At 41.4% G+C, this 13,937-nt stretch overlaps 1 protein-coding gene across 1 annotated transcript in view; it reads right to left on the minus strand.

The window, feature by feature from the left end:
- Positions 1–6: 6 nt before the first annotated feature.
- The window catches only part of RSBN1L (round spermatid basic protein 1 like), a 46,777-nt gene continuing 32,846 nt past the window's right edge, over positions 7–13,937 (minus strand). The window contains exons 4-8 of the mRNA XM_042815458.1: positions 11,889–12,026; positions 11,533–11,675; positions 8,156–8,323; positions 3,062–3,170; positions 7–2,974 (exon numbers count right to left, since the gene is read on the minus strand). Of these exons, the coding sequence (XP_042671392.1) occupies positions 2,336–2,974; positions 3,062–3,170; positions 8,156–8,323; positions 11,533–11,675; positions 11,889–12,026 (1,197 nt within the window). The 3' untranslated portion in view covers positions 7–2,335. The remainder of the gene's footprint in view (positions 2,975–3,061; positions 3,171–8,155; positions 8,324–11,532; positions 11,676–11,888; positions 12,027–13,937) is intronic.

Consider the following 13,937-nt stretch of genomic DNA (forward strand, 5'->3'; position numbering starts at 1 on the left):
GGGATGTATAAATTTCACTGAAATCCAACAGGAAAAAAATTGAATGCTCAGCATATGGATCAACAGAACACAACTGAGATTCAAAGGGGAAAAAATGTAAAAAAAAGCTGCATCTGTCAAGGCTGGCTGGTTCTCATAAAGCTGGAGCTGTCTACTAATGGATGTGAAAAGCTGCGTGCTGGGTAGAAGCTACGACCTGCAGCTCCTCCCTGCTCTCTGATGGCTGACACAAAGAGAAGGAATGGAAGGCTACAGAACGGCGTGTTTGCAAGGCCAGGAGATTATGGGTGGAAAATTCCAGATTGTCCAATGGGAGCTGAGAGCACGTTTCTATCGCAAAGGCTCAAATCCTTACATGAACCAATTAACACCTCGAATCCCAGTATGCTGGAGTGGTAACTTACCGCGTCACACATGAGCCATTCGCTTATGGAGCGGGGGGAAGCGAGATCCCTGAGGCTGCAAAACTGGTAGTCATCTCTTAACCAGAAGTCATGAAAACAGCAATTAGATTTCGCCACATCCAAGAGATTCATGATTCTATTGCTTCTCTAATACATAATTATGGCTACGTAAGAGTAACATTTAGCAATTCAAATGCTGATTTAATTAATAATTCCTCAACAGACCTATTGTAGATTTAAACACATTAGGGCACAGGACAGGTAAATGGCTGATTTCAGTGCCAGGCATAAGTACAAAGTAACAATTTTAACAACCTAGGAGCAAGAAACATTTGCACCAAAAGGCCCTCGGGTAGCTGAACTAGACAACACCTGGGAAAGAAAACAACACATTGTTCTATTGCTACAATTGAAGCCAAAGTGATCACTAAGCATATCAAAGGTCTTGATTTGTGCCTGTAAGGACGTGTAATTTTCAAGAAGCCCTAGGAAAAAAAATTGCCCCCCAGAACCTGGAGACTTTAGGGCTTCAAAAATAACAACAGGCCTAGAATCTCAAGTTTTAAATATTTAGTTGAAGGACAGGCTGTAGGGCAGGTTACTGCTGTTTGTAGCTACCTGAAAAAGAAACAGCGTTCAGATGTGTTTGTACCACACAGCAACACGTTACACACAAATAAGTTAAATTACAGTGTTTGCCATTACCACATCAGACGCCAGCTAGCCTTGTAACCTCTTCTCTCAGAACACAGGTTGGGAAAACTACAGAGTTCCACAGAGTAGAAAGAGGTGAACAGTCAAACTTGGAAACTGCTATCATTTTCCTGATGAAGAAATTGTTACTTCTAACCTGGGACTCGAGGAATCTTCCTACCAGACACACTGGCCAGTCTGTCTGTACTGCCTTGCACTATCAGCACATGGAGCAATCTTAATCCAAATTTGCCTCTGTGAGCGTCAGGCCGCCACTCAAGCTATATTGGCTTCAGTTTGAGTAACCATTTAAAAACATTCTTTGTTCTAATTTAGTCAGATAACTGATATGAGCTTTGTTTTTAAAACGTGGAAAGCAATATATGAATTGTGGCTGCGCAGGGGTAGAAGATGAGCACAAAAGGAGTTTGCCACCCTGCCCAGCTCAGCTACACAGACGCCGGCAGCGCTCCTGGAGCCCACTGGTGCCCAACCTCCTGGCACAGAAAGGCTGCGGGTAACGTTTGTCTCTGTTCCACATCAACAACTGATGACAGGATTCGGAGAGCGCCTTTAATGAGCAGCTGTGCAGGGAGGGCTGATTTTGCATTCTGACTTAGTCTTGGCTGACAAAGAATGCCTCTGCTCTACCTCAGTTTGCTGCAGCTCCTCGCTCCGCAACGGAGTGAGAGCATCCTATGCCTTAGTGCAGGCAGAAACAGGACCATTGACAGAGGCAGTTTAACTGAATTATTTTTTGCAGACCCAAAAATAAAACCAATCTGTTATTATGAACCTTTATTAAGTGGCTCACGTTTCAGTATAAATCACACTAAAAAGATTTTTAAAAAAGATATTTACACTACAGTGCTGACACATTTAAAATGAAAAAATTGGTATAAATAAGCTCTATGGAAAAGCCTGGAATTGTCAAAAAGAATTCTGGCTCATCTTACAAAAAATATATATGTTAAATGTCAGCTCTACTCTAAAACCTACAACTCAAAATTATTTAAAGACTTCTTTATGTTAAACCTGCAGTGTTTACAGTGCATCTGGCCCTAAGTGCTTTGATACTTCACAGTTATGGACAGGCACTGAGGAATGTTACAAAGCTACATAACTATCTTCTGTAACAGATGCGAAGGCAAGTCACAAACTTGCCTCACAGAACTTATGAATCTTTACATTATTACATCATTAAGTTTAAAAAGGAATTTAAAACAATATATACAAATTTAGCACAAAAAATCATCCTCTCTTTGTCCATGCAGTTTTGGATATGAACTATGTTGTCTCGTATCATCCGGATGTACGTGACTGCCGGGGCACAACTTGCCTTGTAAGTCCTTGCTGCCAGGCTCAAATTTGGAACCCGTTTCCAACTTAAACGCCGTCAATTCAACCTGATCCAATCTAGTCTGAACATTCTGGCCCCTGCTGTCATGGGGCGCCACAGTCTTTTCAGCAAGATCAACATTCATGGGTTCTTCTTTAATTCGGTGAGATGCAATAGGTTCATGTTTTATCGGCACAAATTCCTGCTGCAGAACGTCTGAAAGTTTGGCGTCTTCGGAGGTATTTCTGCTTATTGTACAAATCCTGCTGTCAGTCTGAAGTCCCATAACCGAAGACTTGGGGTCTGCAGAGGTCCCTGCTTCGAGAGTGCTTGCGTTTTGAGAAGCTTCTTCTTCGGAATGATACAGCTTGAGCCGGATGTGCCACGCCAAGCTGCACACCGCTGAAACTGTTTTGAACTGGTGCACAACATTCCTCGGGATAAAATAGATGTCATTATCAAACAACTGAATTCTGGCATATCGAATGCCTTCCCTTCGCAGCTGATTCAGTTTTGCATCGTCAACCCACTGGACACACTGGAAGGAAAAAAGGAAAAAAAATTAAGGGTGAAAACTTCGAGCACTTGCAGAGGACAATTAATGAATGGTTCACAGTGTGCTTACCTGTGAGAGTGGAGGCTCATGCAAGTCCAACTGCATGCGCTGAACTACCTCTAAGAAATCCTCAGCATGAAAACAAATTACATCTTTGGTTATACGAGGCTGCTCAGACCTACAGGAAGGCAAGAATTGCACGGTCAGAGGCTGAAACTAATATGGTAAAGAGAATAATAAAGGAAATCTGCAAACAAAGGATAAAGGAAATCATCTAAACACAAACTCAGCAATTCTAACACAGACCACATTTCAGAGAATACAAGCTGACTAAACTGGCTTGTTCTCAATCATGAGTTCAATTCATGATGCTGATTAAATGAATTATCTTAGTTTTTCATTTTTTAAACAAGTGCTAACATAAGAAGCAATGAAAAAAATCAAAGCTCCATACTTTTACTGACCTCCATCTGCCTCACAAAGACAGGTGGCCCAGAGATGTCAGGGTTACTCTGCCAACACTTTCTAGTGCGTTACACCCATCAGGTACCTCAAAGCACACCGTAACACTAGTGAGACTGCTGCAAGCACTGCTCGGTACCTGAGCCTCACAGACCCTGTTCAGACTCGAGAATAAAGCTGGTTCTAATTCATCTGCCACAACACCAGTGAGCAGCAAGCACCAGCATCCTTCACAGCATCCCCTGAAAAATACACTGGTGCTTGTACTAACTAGACAGCTACAGAGGAGCAAGATCTGAATTATAGCTTCCCTGAGTATTCAAACTGTTACAGGAAATCACCTCTTGTCCCACAGCACTTCTCTGAAAGAAGCACCATTTATATAATAATGTCTCCAAAGGAATTATCTAGAATTAAGTAACAAATGCCACGACAGCTACAATCCTTACCACTTCCCAATCTAAAAATAAAATTCAGTTCTTCTACATAAAGCTAAGATTTGCATGTGGTTTTGAGGGATTTTTTTCCCCCTCCTCCCCCCAAAAAAGAAACATCTGTTGATGAGATGCCCTTTGCATCTGGCTGCCATGCAGGGTCAGCACAGCGGCCGCATGTCCCTGGGGAGCTGGGTGCCCTCCTCCTCCCAGCTGGGCCACAAGTGGGATCTGCTCCCAAAAGCAGAACAGATCCATGCATTTCTGAGCACACCACATAGATTGCTGACCATGTTTTCAAAGCACAAGAAGATAATCATTCGTGGTTTTTGCATACATATGGTATTGGTTTTGTCCTAAGAAGCAGGCAGTGATGCAAAGTTTATTGGGCTTCTCAAACTGAAGAGATGCATTCATTTGATTCAGGTCATAACCTCAACAAAGGAAAAAAAAAAAAAAAAAAAAAAAAAAAAACAGTTTAAGCTGTTTACAGAGAGAAAAAAAAAAGCCTGTTTTAACTACAGGGAAATTTTTACGTCACATATTGTACTCCCAACTTTATGAAGATAGAAACATCTCCCTCAATTTGTTTCTATATCCTCCATTTCTATATCCTCCTGAAGAGGTTTTCAGCACTGAAAGCAAAAAGCTTAGAAGAACCAGCTCTAATCAACAGCATGAAAATACCTGCTGTGTGAATCTACTTTTTATGTCAGATATACAGTTAGATTTTTATCTTTTAAAGACATTTAGTACAGTTTACATCAGGGAAGACATGTATCTGCATTTGGAGCTAATGTCATTTGTAAAGTAAGTAACTCTTAACTCAGACATACATACAGAGAATAATCAGAGAATATACAGAGAATAAAAGGGATTTCAGCCCAAAGCCAAGTTCTCACAGCAGTGTTCACTCAGTGCTTTAAGCATTATGTCAGGACACAGGACAGTAAGTGGTTTTTTTCGTCATGACTTTTCTCCCTACCTCTACACACAAGCAACAAAATGATTACCAACTCTGTACTGCAATCATACCACAGAACATGGCATTCTTCCTGTAAACACAGAAAATTGCCAGGGAATTTTTAATTCTGCATTTTCAAACATGATTATTAGCAAAACAACTCGGATATTCTATTTTGTACAATCTGAAGCAAGTGAAATGCTCAGGAAACAGTTCACTTAGATGTCCAAAGAGATTTTCAATCCAAACTATGAGATGCCCTGGCCACTGTGTCAGCTACCACACTACTACTTCTATCGTTAGACCAGGAGCACAAAGGATTGCAAGGCTTCCTGCTTAAATCCTTTAAAAATACCAAGTAGGCCAGACATGTAATTACCACTTCTATCACTTGGGCAGTAACAACAGTTTTACAGTCCTAATGATTTGCAGGAGGAAACGATGTTGCTGCCCCACAGAGAAAGAAAAAATTTCAATCTCCTAACAGCACAATCCCTTCATAAAGCTGATAAGGATACATTAAGTTTATTTTGTTTCTCCAAGTTGCTGGCAAGCACAGTCACAAACAAAATTCTTCAAGGTAAGATAAGCTGTCCATATAAACATTCAGCTGTAGGTATAGAGGAGTCCCTTCAATACTAACACAGATACATTTTGCCCAAGAAGTACCAACAAGCCGGCACACCACCCCTACTAGTTCGCTGCACATAAAGCATGATTCTTCTTCAGTACCCTCTGACCACAAAACCCAAGATTAGCATCACAACCACAGCCAGCACTTCCCAAACAATTCAGCAGCTGAGGAAAGCAATTTCTTATCTTTTAAGTGCTTCTCTAGGCATGCTGCCCTACAAGCACCAAGCAGGTATCTTTCCGTGCTCTATTCACTCTTACACTGAATACAAACTAACCACTCAGTTCAGCAAGTCTAAGAATTTCTTTATTTTCCCCTCACGAGAAAGAAAATATTTTAATATATGGTATCTTCTTGTTACAACGTGTGCTTTTATTTCCACTGTGCCCTCCTCACTCCTGGCATAGCTCCAAGTTTTACTTTTGCTGTCAAATACAGTTTTCAAGATTTCCACACATATTGCTTTGTTTAGTATAAAACCCCTCACAGTTTAAGAGCCATGGTAAAGATAATAGCTGAAATTACTTAAATGTGTTGCAGTAATGTCTCATTATACGAAAGAAACTAAGCAGGGCTTATAAATACAGCATGGTACCTTCTCAAAACTGTACTGACAGGTAGAAAGGGAAAGAAGTTATCACAGAGGTCAAATGTAGCTTGAAATAAATCATTTTTATTCCATCAATTGTGTTATATTTTTCTCTCCTCTACAGAGAATCACGGAATCACCAAGGCTGGAAAAGACCCCAGAGATCATCCAGTCCAACCACCCCCCTATCACCAACATTTCCCACCAACCCATGGCCCTCAGTGCCACATCTCAACGTTTCTCCAACACCTCCGGGGACGGTGACTCCACCACCTCCCTGGGCAGTCTGTGCCCCTGCCTCACCATTCTGTCAGAGAAGAGGAATTTCCCAATATCCAATTTGAATCTTCCCTGGTACAACTTGAGGCCATTCCCTCTCATCCTATCGATAGTTATGTGGGAGAAGCAGCCGAGCTCCACCCCACCACAATCTCCTTTCAGGCAGTTGTAGAGAGTAATAAGGACACCCCTGAGCCTCCTCCATAATGAACCAGTTCCCTCAGTCGCTCCTGACAAGCCAGTGCTGCAGACCCCTCACAACTTCATTGCCCTCCACCTCCAGGGCCTCAATATCATTCTTGCAGTAAGAGGCAATTTATTACATATAGCAATTCCAATTTTTTTCCCCGCATTTAAAGATACATTTTCAGTCTCTACGCTGAAGCGAAATGCTCATTCTTTCTTCCTCTCCCTTAGGCTGAAGTCTGTTTGGTAGATCTGGCTATCTCCAGATCACTTCTCAATTTACACATAAATAAGTTTAAAAGGAATTTTAATGGAGGTTGGACAGATTCTCTTTTCCACAAGCTCCAACCTAGAAGAGAAGATGTGGTTTCATTCTGAAAAGCATAAAAGGTGGGAAAACTTACTTGTAGAATATAAATGAAAACGTAATGATATCCAGGAGGGAATGATCTTATTATAGAGGGACAGGGTGAGGATAGGAAGTTCCTGGCTAAGTTTAAATCAAATTAAACTCTTCCCAGTTTCTAGGGACGAGTTTGTTTTCTCACATTTTCCTTGATAAAGCTTTGACAATGCTCTCTCCCCCCTTCCCTCAATCACACCTCCCTCAGATTTACGCAGTAGCTCAACTCTCGCTCTACTACCACTCCTCAATCTTAATTCACTCCAGCTTCACACAACCAAAACAAGCTGGGATTTTGAAGCTCCAGCTGTCATGAGCCTGATGAGAAGTAAATCATAAAATCTCAGAGCCAGAAATAAGAACACGTTCACTTCTAAGCAATCTAGTTCTCTCCCAGTGGCAATTATTTCCTATCTCAATTAACTCTTGCACTGTAACATAAATTTGCATTATCTCATCCAAAGGGAATTCTGGGCAGGAAGATGGAAAGAGCAAAAGGTGGTTCTATTTAAGTATACAAAAGGTAACCTCCAAAACTAAGGTCATTCCCCCAAACCAAGGTCAGAAGTTCCTGAAACAAAGATTCTTTGTTCTGGGCGACAGAGCCCATGTGCTTTAGGGGTTTCTTTATTCAGTCAAAATGTAAATAGCTTCTAACAAGATAAATTCATTTCCTGAATGACACGTGGGAATTTCAGACATTCAAGACCATCACACAGACTCCAAGAAGATTCTTCTTATGCAATCTACCATTAATAAGTCAGAGTTACAGCAGCCATGACTTTAAAGCAAAAACAAAAATTTTGCTCATATCCAGACAACACACAGAATTGCCAAAACGCCTTCACCTGCACCTCTGAAGCAGAAATTCAGCTCAACGTGCACACATTATTTAAACTAAAACAAAAGTGTGAAGAATTTTTTACATCCAACATCAACTTCATTACAGCAATTCAATCATAGCTACTAAACTGCTGCTGCAGGGCACCTTTCCAGTTTCGGCCACGCTGCAAGCTGTATGCAGTCTTTTAAAGGGCAGACAAGCACAGCTGGTGCAAAGAGAGATAGAAAAAAATCCAGTTATCTACAAAGTATTATTTAAATACCTCCAATGCTAGATTAGCCTATTCAGTGCTCTGTCTTTTGATAATAAATGGAAATTGAGGTAAATATCTTCCAGACGCCCAGCTGAGTAAGTCAGTCAACACATACCACTCTCCACAGTGCACAGCCTTCAACACTCCCACAGCAGCTGTAGTCTGTCGTTCAAAACCTTGTCCTATGTGATCTGCATGGGCTCGTGTCCGGTCTTCAAATAGCATTTCACGTGGTTCACTGGTTCGAGGTAGGTACTGCAAGTTTTTTATTTCATTGGTAGTTCTGTAGAACAAAAATAGTACTGGTGATACAGAAATTTCCCTTAATTGTCTAATTTCTATCCACAGCCAACAGGATAGTGAGACTATACAGTCCAATGAGAAAGACAGTAACCCTTACAGCAAACAAAATACGTAACGAGCTAAGCAAAAATCAGAATACTGATGCAAACAAAATAATTTGTCAGGTTCCTAAGTACATTAAAAGGCCTTGATGACTCAGCCTCTCTCATCTACACACCCTCACAAAGCACCCAGGAGTTTCATATTTAAGGTTAAGCCTGAGCTTCAACCTTGCCTGAGCCATGCTATAAGAGCATTCATCTTCTACCAGCTCACAGTGTGTGCAACAGTTTGATAAACACCCAACCATTCTTCAAGCAGTTTTTACCATTTGTGTTTCCACTGAACTGTCAGCAAACATGCATGCATATTTAATTCCATACTACAAAACTAAGAATGAGAAGCAGAAAGATTTCTTCAGAGTTTAATGAGCATGGAGGACACAACACAGTAGTGAACAGAGACACAAGACCTTTTCCTGTATCCAGCCTATGCCTGTGCTGCGTGCCACAAAACATTTTTGCAAGAGCTACTTGAAATGTATTGAGAATGCCAGGTTGCACATGACATCTAGAGAGCACGTGGTCTACCTTCCCATGCACAACCACAGCAGGTTACTCAGGGCTGTCACCTGTCAAGTTCTGAGCATCTCTGAAGGCAGAGACTGCACAAGCTCTGAAGAACCTCTTCTAGGGATCAACTGCCCATACAGTAAAGGGGGTTTGGTTCTGTTGCTATTGTTTTAAATGAAATTTCTTGTAACGTAGCTTGTGCCCACTCCCTCATGTCACCAGGCACTGCTGAAAAAGCGTGATTCTCCTCTTTTTCTCTCTCCTATCAAATGCTTCTACAACACTGCTGAGCCTTCCCTTCACAAGGCTAAATCCCAGCTCTTCCAGTAACCAACTTGCATATCACCAGATCTGCTCCAGTATGCCCAGGTCTGCCTTGGACTGGTGAGCCCAGACAAGGGCACAACACTCTGGATGTGTTACACCAGTAAGGGAGAAGAATGATCTCCATCAGCATGCTGACAGTACTCTTCATAATCCCGTCCAAACAGCTGCTGACCTGCTTTGTTACAGAGGCACAGTGACAGCTTACAATTTGTCATTCATGAAGACTGGCAAGTATTCATCTATCAGGCTGCTTTTCAGCCAGTCTCCAGCCTGAACTGATGCACACTTCCTCATAGGTACAAGATCCCAAACTTCTCTCTGCTGACCTCAAAAGACCTGGCCTGTCAAGTCCTCTGACTTAGCAGCACAACCCTCTCGTGCATCAATCACTCCTTCCAATTCCATACTGTCTGCAGACTTGCTGATGTCCCATCATTAATGGGAATATTGAACAGAGACTACCCTCCAACTAGACTTCGAGCTGCTGATCACAACCCTTTGAGCACAGAAATTAAGCCAATTCTTGATTCATTTCATTCTTCATCTGTCTAGCTTGTCCTTCATTAATTTGAGTGTTAGGAAGTTAGGTTAGGCAGACAGGTGTCCAATCTTCCTAAAGCCAAGATAAACAACAACTCTAGCAACACCCTCATCCATTATGCCAATCATTTAGTTGTAGATTAGAATGGATTCACAGAATAAACGGAGTTGGAAGGGACCTGTAAGAATCAAGTCTAAATTCAAACCCCGTGTCTGAGAGCATAGTTCAAATGCTTCCTGATCTCTGGCAATTTGGTACCACGACTCCAGCCCTACAGAATCCATGCCAGGGCCTGACCATCTTCATGTGAAGAACCTTTTCCTACTCCCCAGTTTGACCCTCTGACACAACACCATGCCACTCCTTAGATTCTCACTGGTATCTCCAAAGAGATCAGCACCTGCCTCTCTACTCCCTGTCATTAGGAAGACCATCAGGTTGATAAGGCACCATTTCCCATTTACCAACTGATGCCAGCTACACCCAATATCTATTATTGTCCCTCATGTTTCAAAGTCGCATTCTTCCCAGGGTCAAGGCAAGGATGACTGGCCTGTAGCTCCCCAGGTCCAGCTCCTTGCTCTTCTGAAACATTAGAGTGCTATCTGCTTTCTTCAAGAACATTGGCCGATCGCCACAACCTTTCAAAGACAATCAAGAGCAGCCTTGCAATATGACCAATTCCTGCAGCACTTCTGGGTGCATCTTGCCAGGCCCCAGGTGCTTCTGCACATCTCATCTGTTTAAAACATTCCTTAATCCAATCCACCTCCACTGAAGGCAAATAGTCCTCATTCCAGCCCTCCAATTGTCTTCTAGACCTGAAAATACTGGAGACTAAACCTACCAGTGAAGAGTAGCACAAAGGGAGCAGTGAGTAACTTGCTCTTCGTTTCTCTATGACCTCTGCCCCATTCAGCAGATTACCTAAATTTTCCCTATCCATCTCTCTTGCTGCACATACACTTTCAGAAGTCCCTCTTGTTGCCCTTCACATTCTTTACACCTTACCAAATTCATCTCCAGATAGACTCAGACTTTACCTGTATCCCCTTCACAGTACATTCCTGAGGCATGTGACCCTGCAAACATTCCTTGTCCGCTTCCTTTATGTACCTGAATCCTGAAGAAGAGTGCTCCAAAGGCACAATATAATTTTCAATTTCTGCAGCAGATATTCTCACTCTCAAGCTAGTGCTTATACCCAGTACTACAAGAAAACTTAGAAACAGGATTTAAGGCTGGACACGTCATCTTTCAGATGAGAGAGAAGCCCCTGTCCTTTGAGGTCTTTAAAAATCCAATCACACTTAAGAGGAATGTCACCACCAGTCTCCAGGCATATATCAATAGCTGTATGCCTATTTACATTTCCCTGCAGTTTTCACCTCACTATACTGTAAATTCATTGCATGAGGAATATTCAGATGGTAACCTTAAATTCTTCTTAAAACTCTTGAGAGAACCAGCAGTGCCCTTGGCCAGACAGTAAACAATAAAAATATTTGTAAAATAAACAAAAAACACATTATCACCAATCAAAACTACTTTTGTAAGGCAAAGCAACTTAAAATTGTATCTTTTGAGATGAACACTTTCAACAGTTTACATTAAAGTAACATATAAGCCAGCAAAATGTTAGAAGTAAAAAGAATTTTCAAAAGAATGAATACTAACCAAACACTTACCAAGCAAAATGCATCAACATACCTCTTCCTTTTGAAAGGTGACTTTGGCATGTCAGCCACAGGGATCATCTGCTCTCCTGGACGTACCCACATAATGGGACCATCATCGCTGTCTTTACGACTCTCTAATTTTAAACTAGAAAGTGTTCCCCATGGCAGCGTACACTAACGGGAAATACAAGGCACAATTTTGAAGTGAATTTATATATATATATATACACACACACACACACACATTTAAAGCAGTCTTTATCTGTCAGAGTGAACATGTTTATTAAGCAACTCAATTATCTAAGTGAACATCATAGCACAATCACTTGATTTTACACTACCAGAGCACCGTCCCCCTTCACCCACCCTATTCCCTTCTGTCCTTACTTTTAAGAAGGGTGATTCTTCCAACATATCAAGGAATTCAGGAAAGTAATCCCCCACTTCCTCATCAACTGCTCCAACCAGGCTGATCTGTCTCATTGGGCCAGCTCTATACGTACCATGAGAGTATGTTCTTTTTACCTATAAGTAGAATATGACAGTTAAAGTTACACTGAGGTCACTATCACTCCAAGTCTGCATTCAATGAACACTTTTAATCTGTGTTTACATTTTCTGATTGATAGCAAGTCCTACATAAACCCTCATTATACCTAAGATTATTAAGAATTCAATTACTACAAAGTCAGCAAAGATCGAAGATCCCATTAAAGATGTATAACAATTGTACTTCCTATAATTCAAGTCTGAATGCAAGATTGAGTGAATGTTGTCTTTCAAGAAAACTATATTCTGAAAGCAGTAACTGTGAAAGACTATTCAAGTACAACCTAACCAGTTAAGTAATAACTAAATGTTCTTACCTTGATTACCTGATCTGCATACTTAACTCAAGTCTAATCAAATTTTTACTTTTTCTGTAAGTTATGCAGCATCCTGAGTTACAGATCATCACATTCTGTGTAGTTCCTCAGCTAACCATCCTCTCCCACACAGCCACTCTGTGAGTCCATTAACTGGACTAACTCCACAGTGAAGTGAAGGCCCACAAAGGGCTGGTACAGGAAAAGAGAGAATGACAACCACTCCTTTATTTTTCGTACGCTAAGACTTCTTCCACTCTCCTCCCACTCTAAAGGCCACAGCATTCACCCCTTGCAAAAAAAAAAAACAAAAAACCAACAACTTTTTAAAACTCAAACAGAAACACAGCATGAAGGTTGTTAGGTTGTTCTGTTTTTATGTAATCTTATCTGTCTTGTTACATGAATAAAACACTTAAGCACAAGACTGATCAGGATCACTTCCCCTTCTGGTTTCCTATTTAGCAGGCTAAACAACACAGCAGTATTATCAGATGAAATATGACCAAGATCAAAACAGAGGGAAGAGCAGATGGATTACTGCAAACAAGTACAGCATTTCTTTTACACTGCGTCTCTACGCATTCTGCATCCAAAGCAACGAAGCAAAAAAAGTGCAGCAAAAACAATGAAGCACAGTTTAATTATAGTCCTCACCCAAAACAATTAAAATTCCCATTAATTACAGTAGGGCAGAGGATAATTAGCAGCAACTCCAGAAAAGATTAAGCATACAACGCAGAACAATATTGTGTCCTCCTCAGAAGCTACACTGATGTAACAAGATGCCTTTCAGAAACTGAGAGCCAAACCCTCTTCCAATCAACTCAGTCACACACACCCAGGCCACAGAGGACTGACAAACAGTACGACTCTACAGAACGTCTGAGTTAATGTGACGGCAAACCATGACAGCTGTATTGAGAAGAGCAGCATTCCCCTATTCCCCAAATCCTTAACTATAAATTCCTGCAGCTCTCTTGCACTGACACTGCTGATTTTGTTACGAAACAACAGCAAATACTCATTTCTGTTGAATCTCCATCAGTCAGTCCTCAACTGTCTGCACTGACACTAAGTGGCAGGACTCACGGGATGAAGGCACTTGGATAGGTAAGGCATACACGCTTTTCATTCATGGCTTACTGGACAGATCCATTCTGCAGCACCCAAACAACACTTCCTGAAAGTACAGACAACTATAAATGAATCAATCACAGTTTACTGATAAACCTAACATGCAAGTGGATGGGTCTTCCACTGGTGTAAGTAGCTTAGCATTCTGCCACTCTAGGTCAGGACACCGAGTTGGCACTTGCATTAACATCCTTGAATTCTATTTATTTTTATGTTAAGAAAGAGATTTAAGAGGTAGGCCATAACTATGAATGCCTGGCCAGAAAGAACACAAATTCTGCCAATGGAGACAGAAGCTGGCAGTAAGCACTGTCTTCTGAAGTAGCTCTAGCTCTTCACTCTCTTCCACATCTTCCTGCAGCAGCACACATGCTCCGTGGTTCAGAGCTGCAAGCAAGCACACAAAAACTTTCAGCTGCTTTTGAGAATCTGC

This window comes from Centrocercus urophasianus, unplaced genomic scaffold (genome assembly GCF_019232065.1).
Source record: "Centrocercus urophasianus isolate 14NV4802_14NV808 unplaced genomic scaffold, USGS_Curo_1.0 seq_15, whole genome shotgun sequence".
Classification (NCBI taxonomy): domain Eukaryota; kingdom Metazoa; phylum Chordata; class Aves; order Galliformes; family Phasianidae; genus Centrocercus; species Centrocercus urophasianus.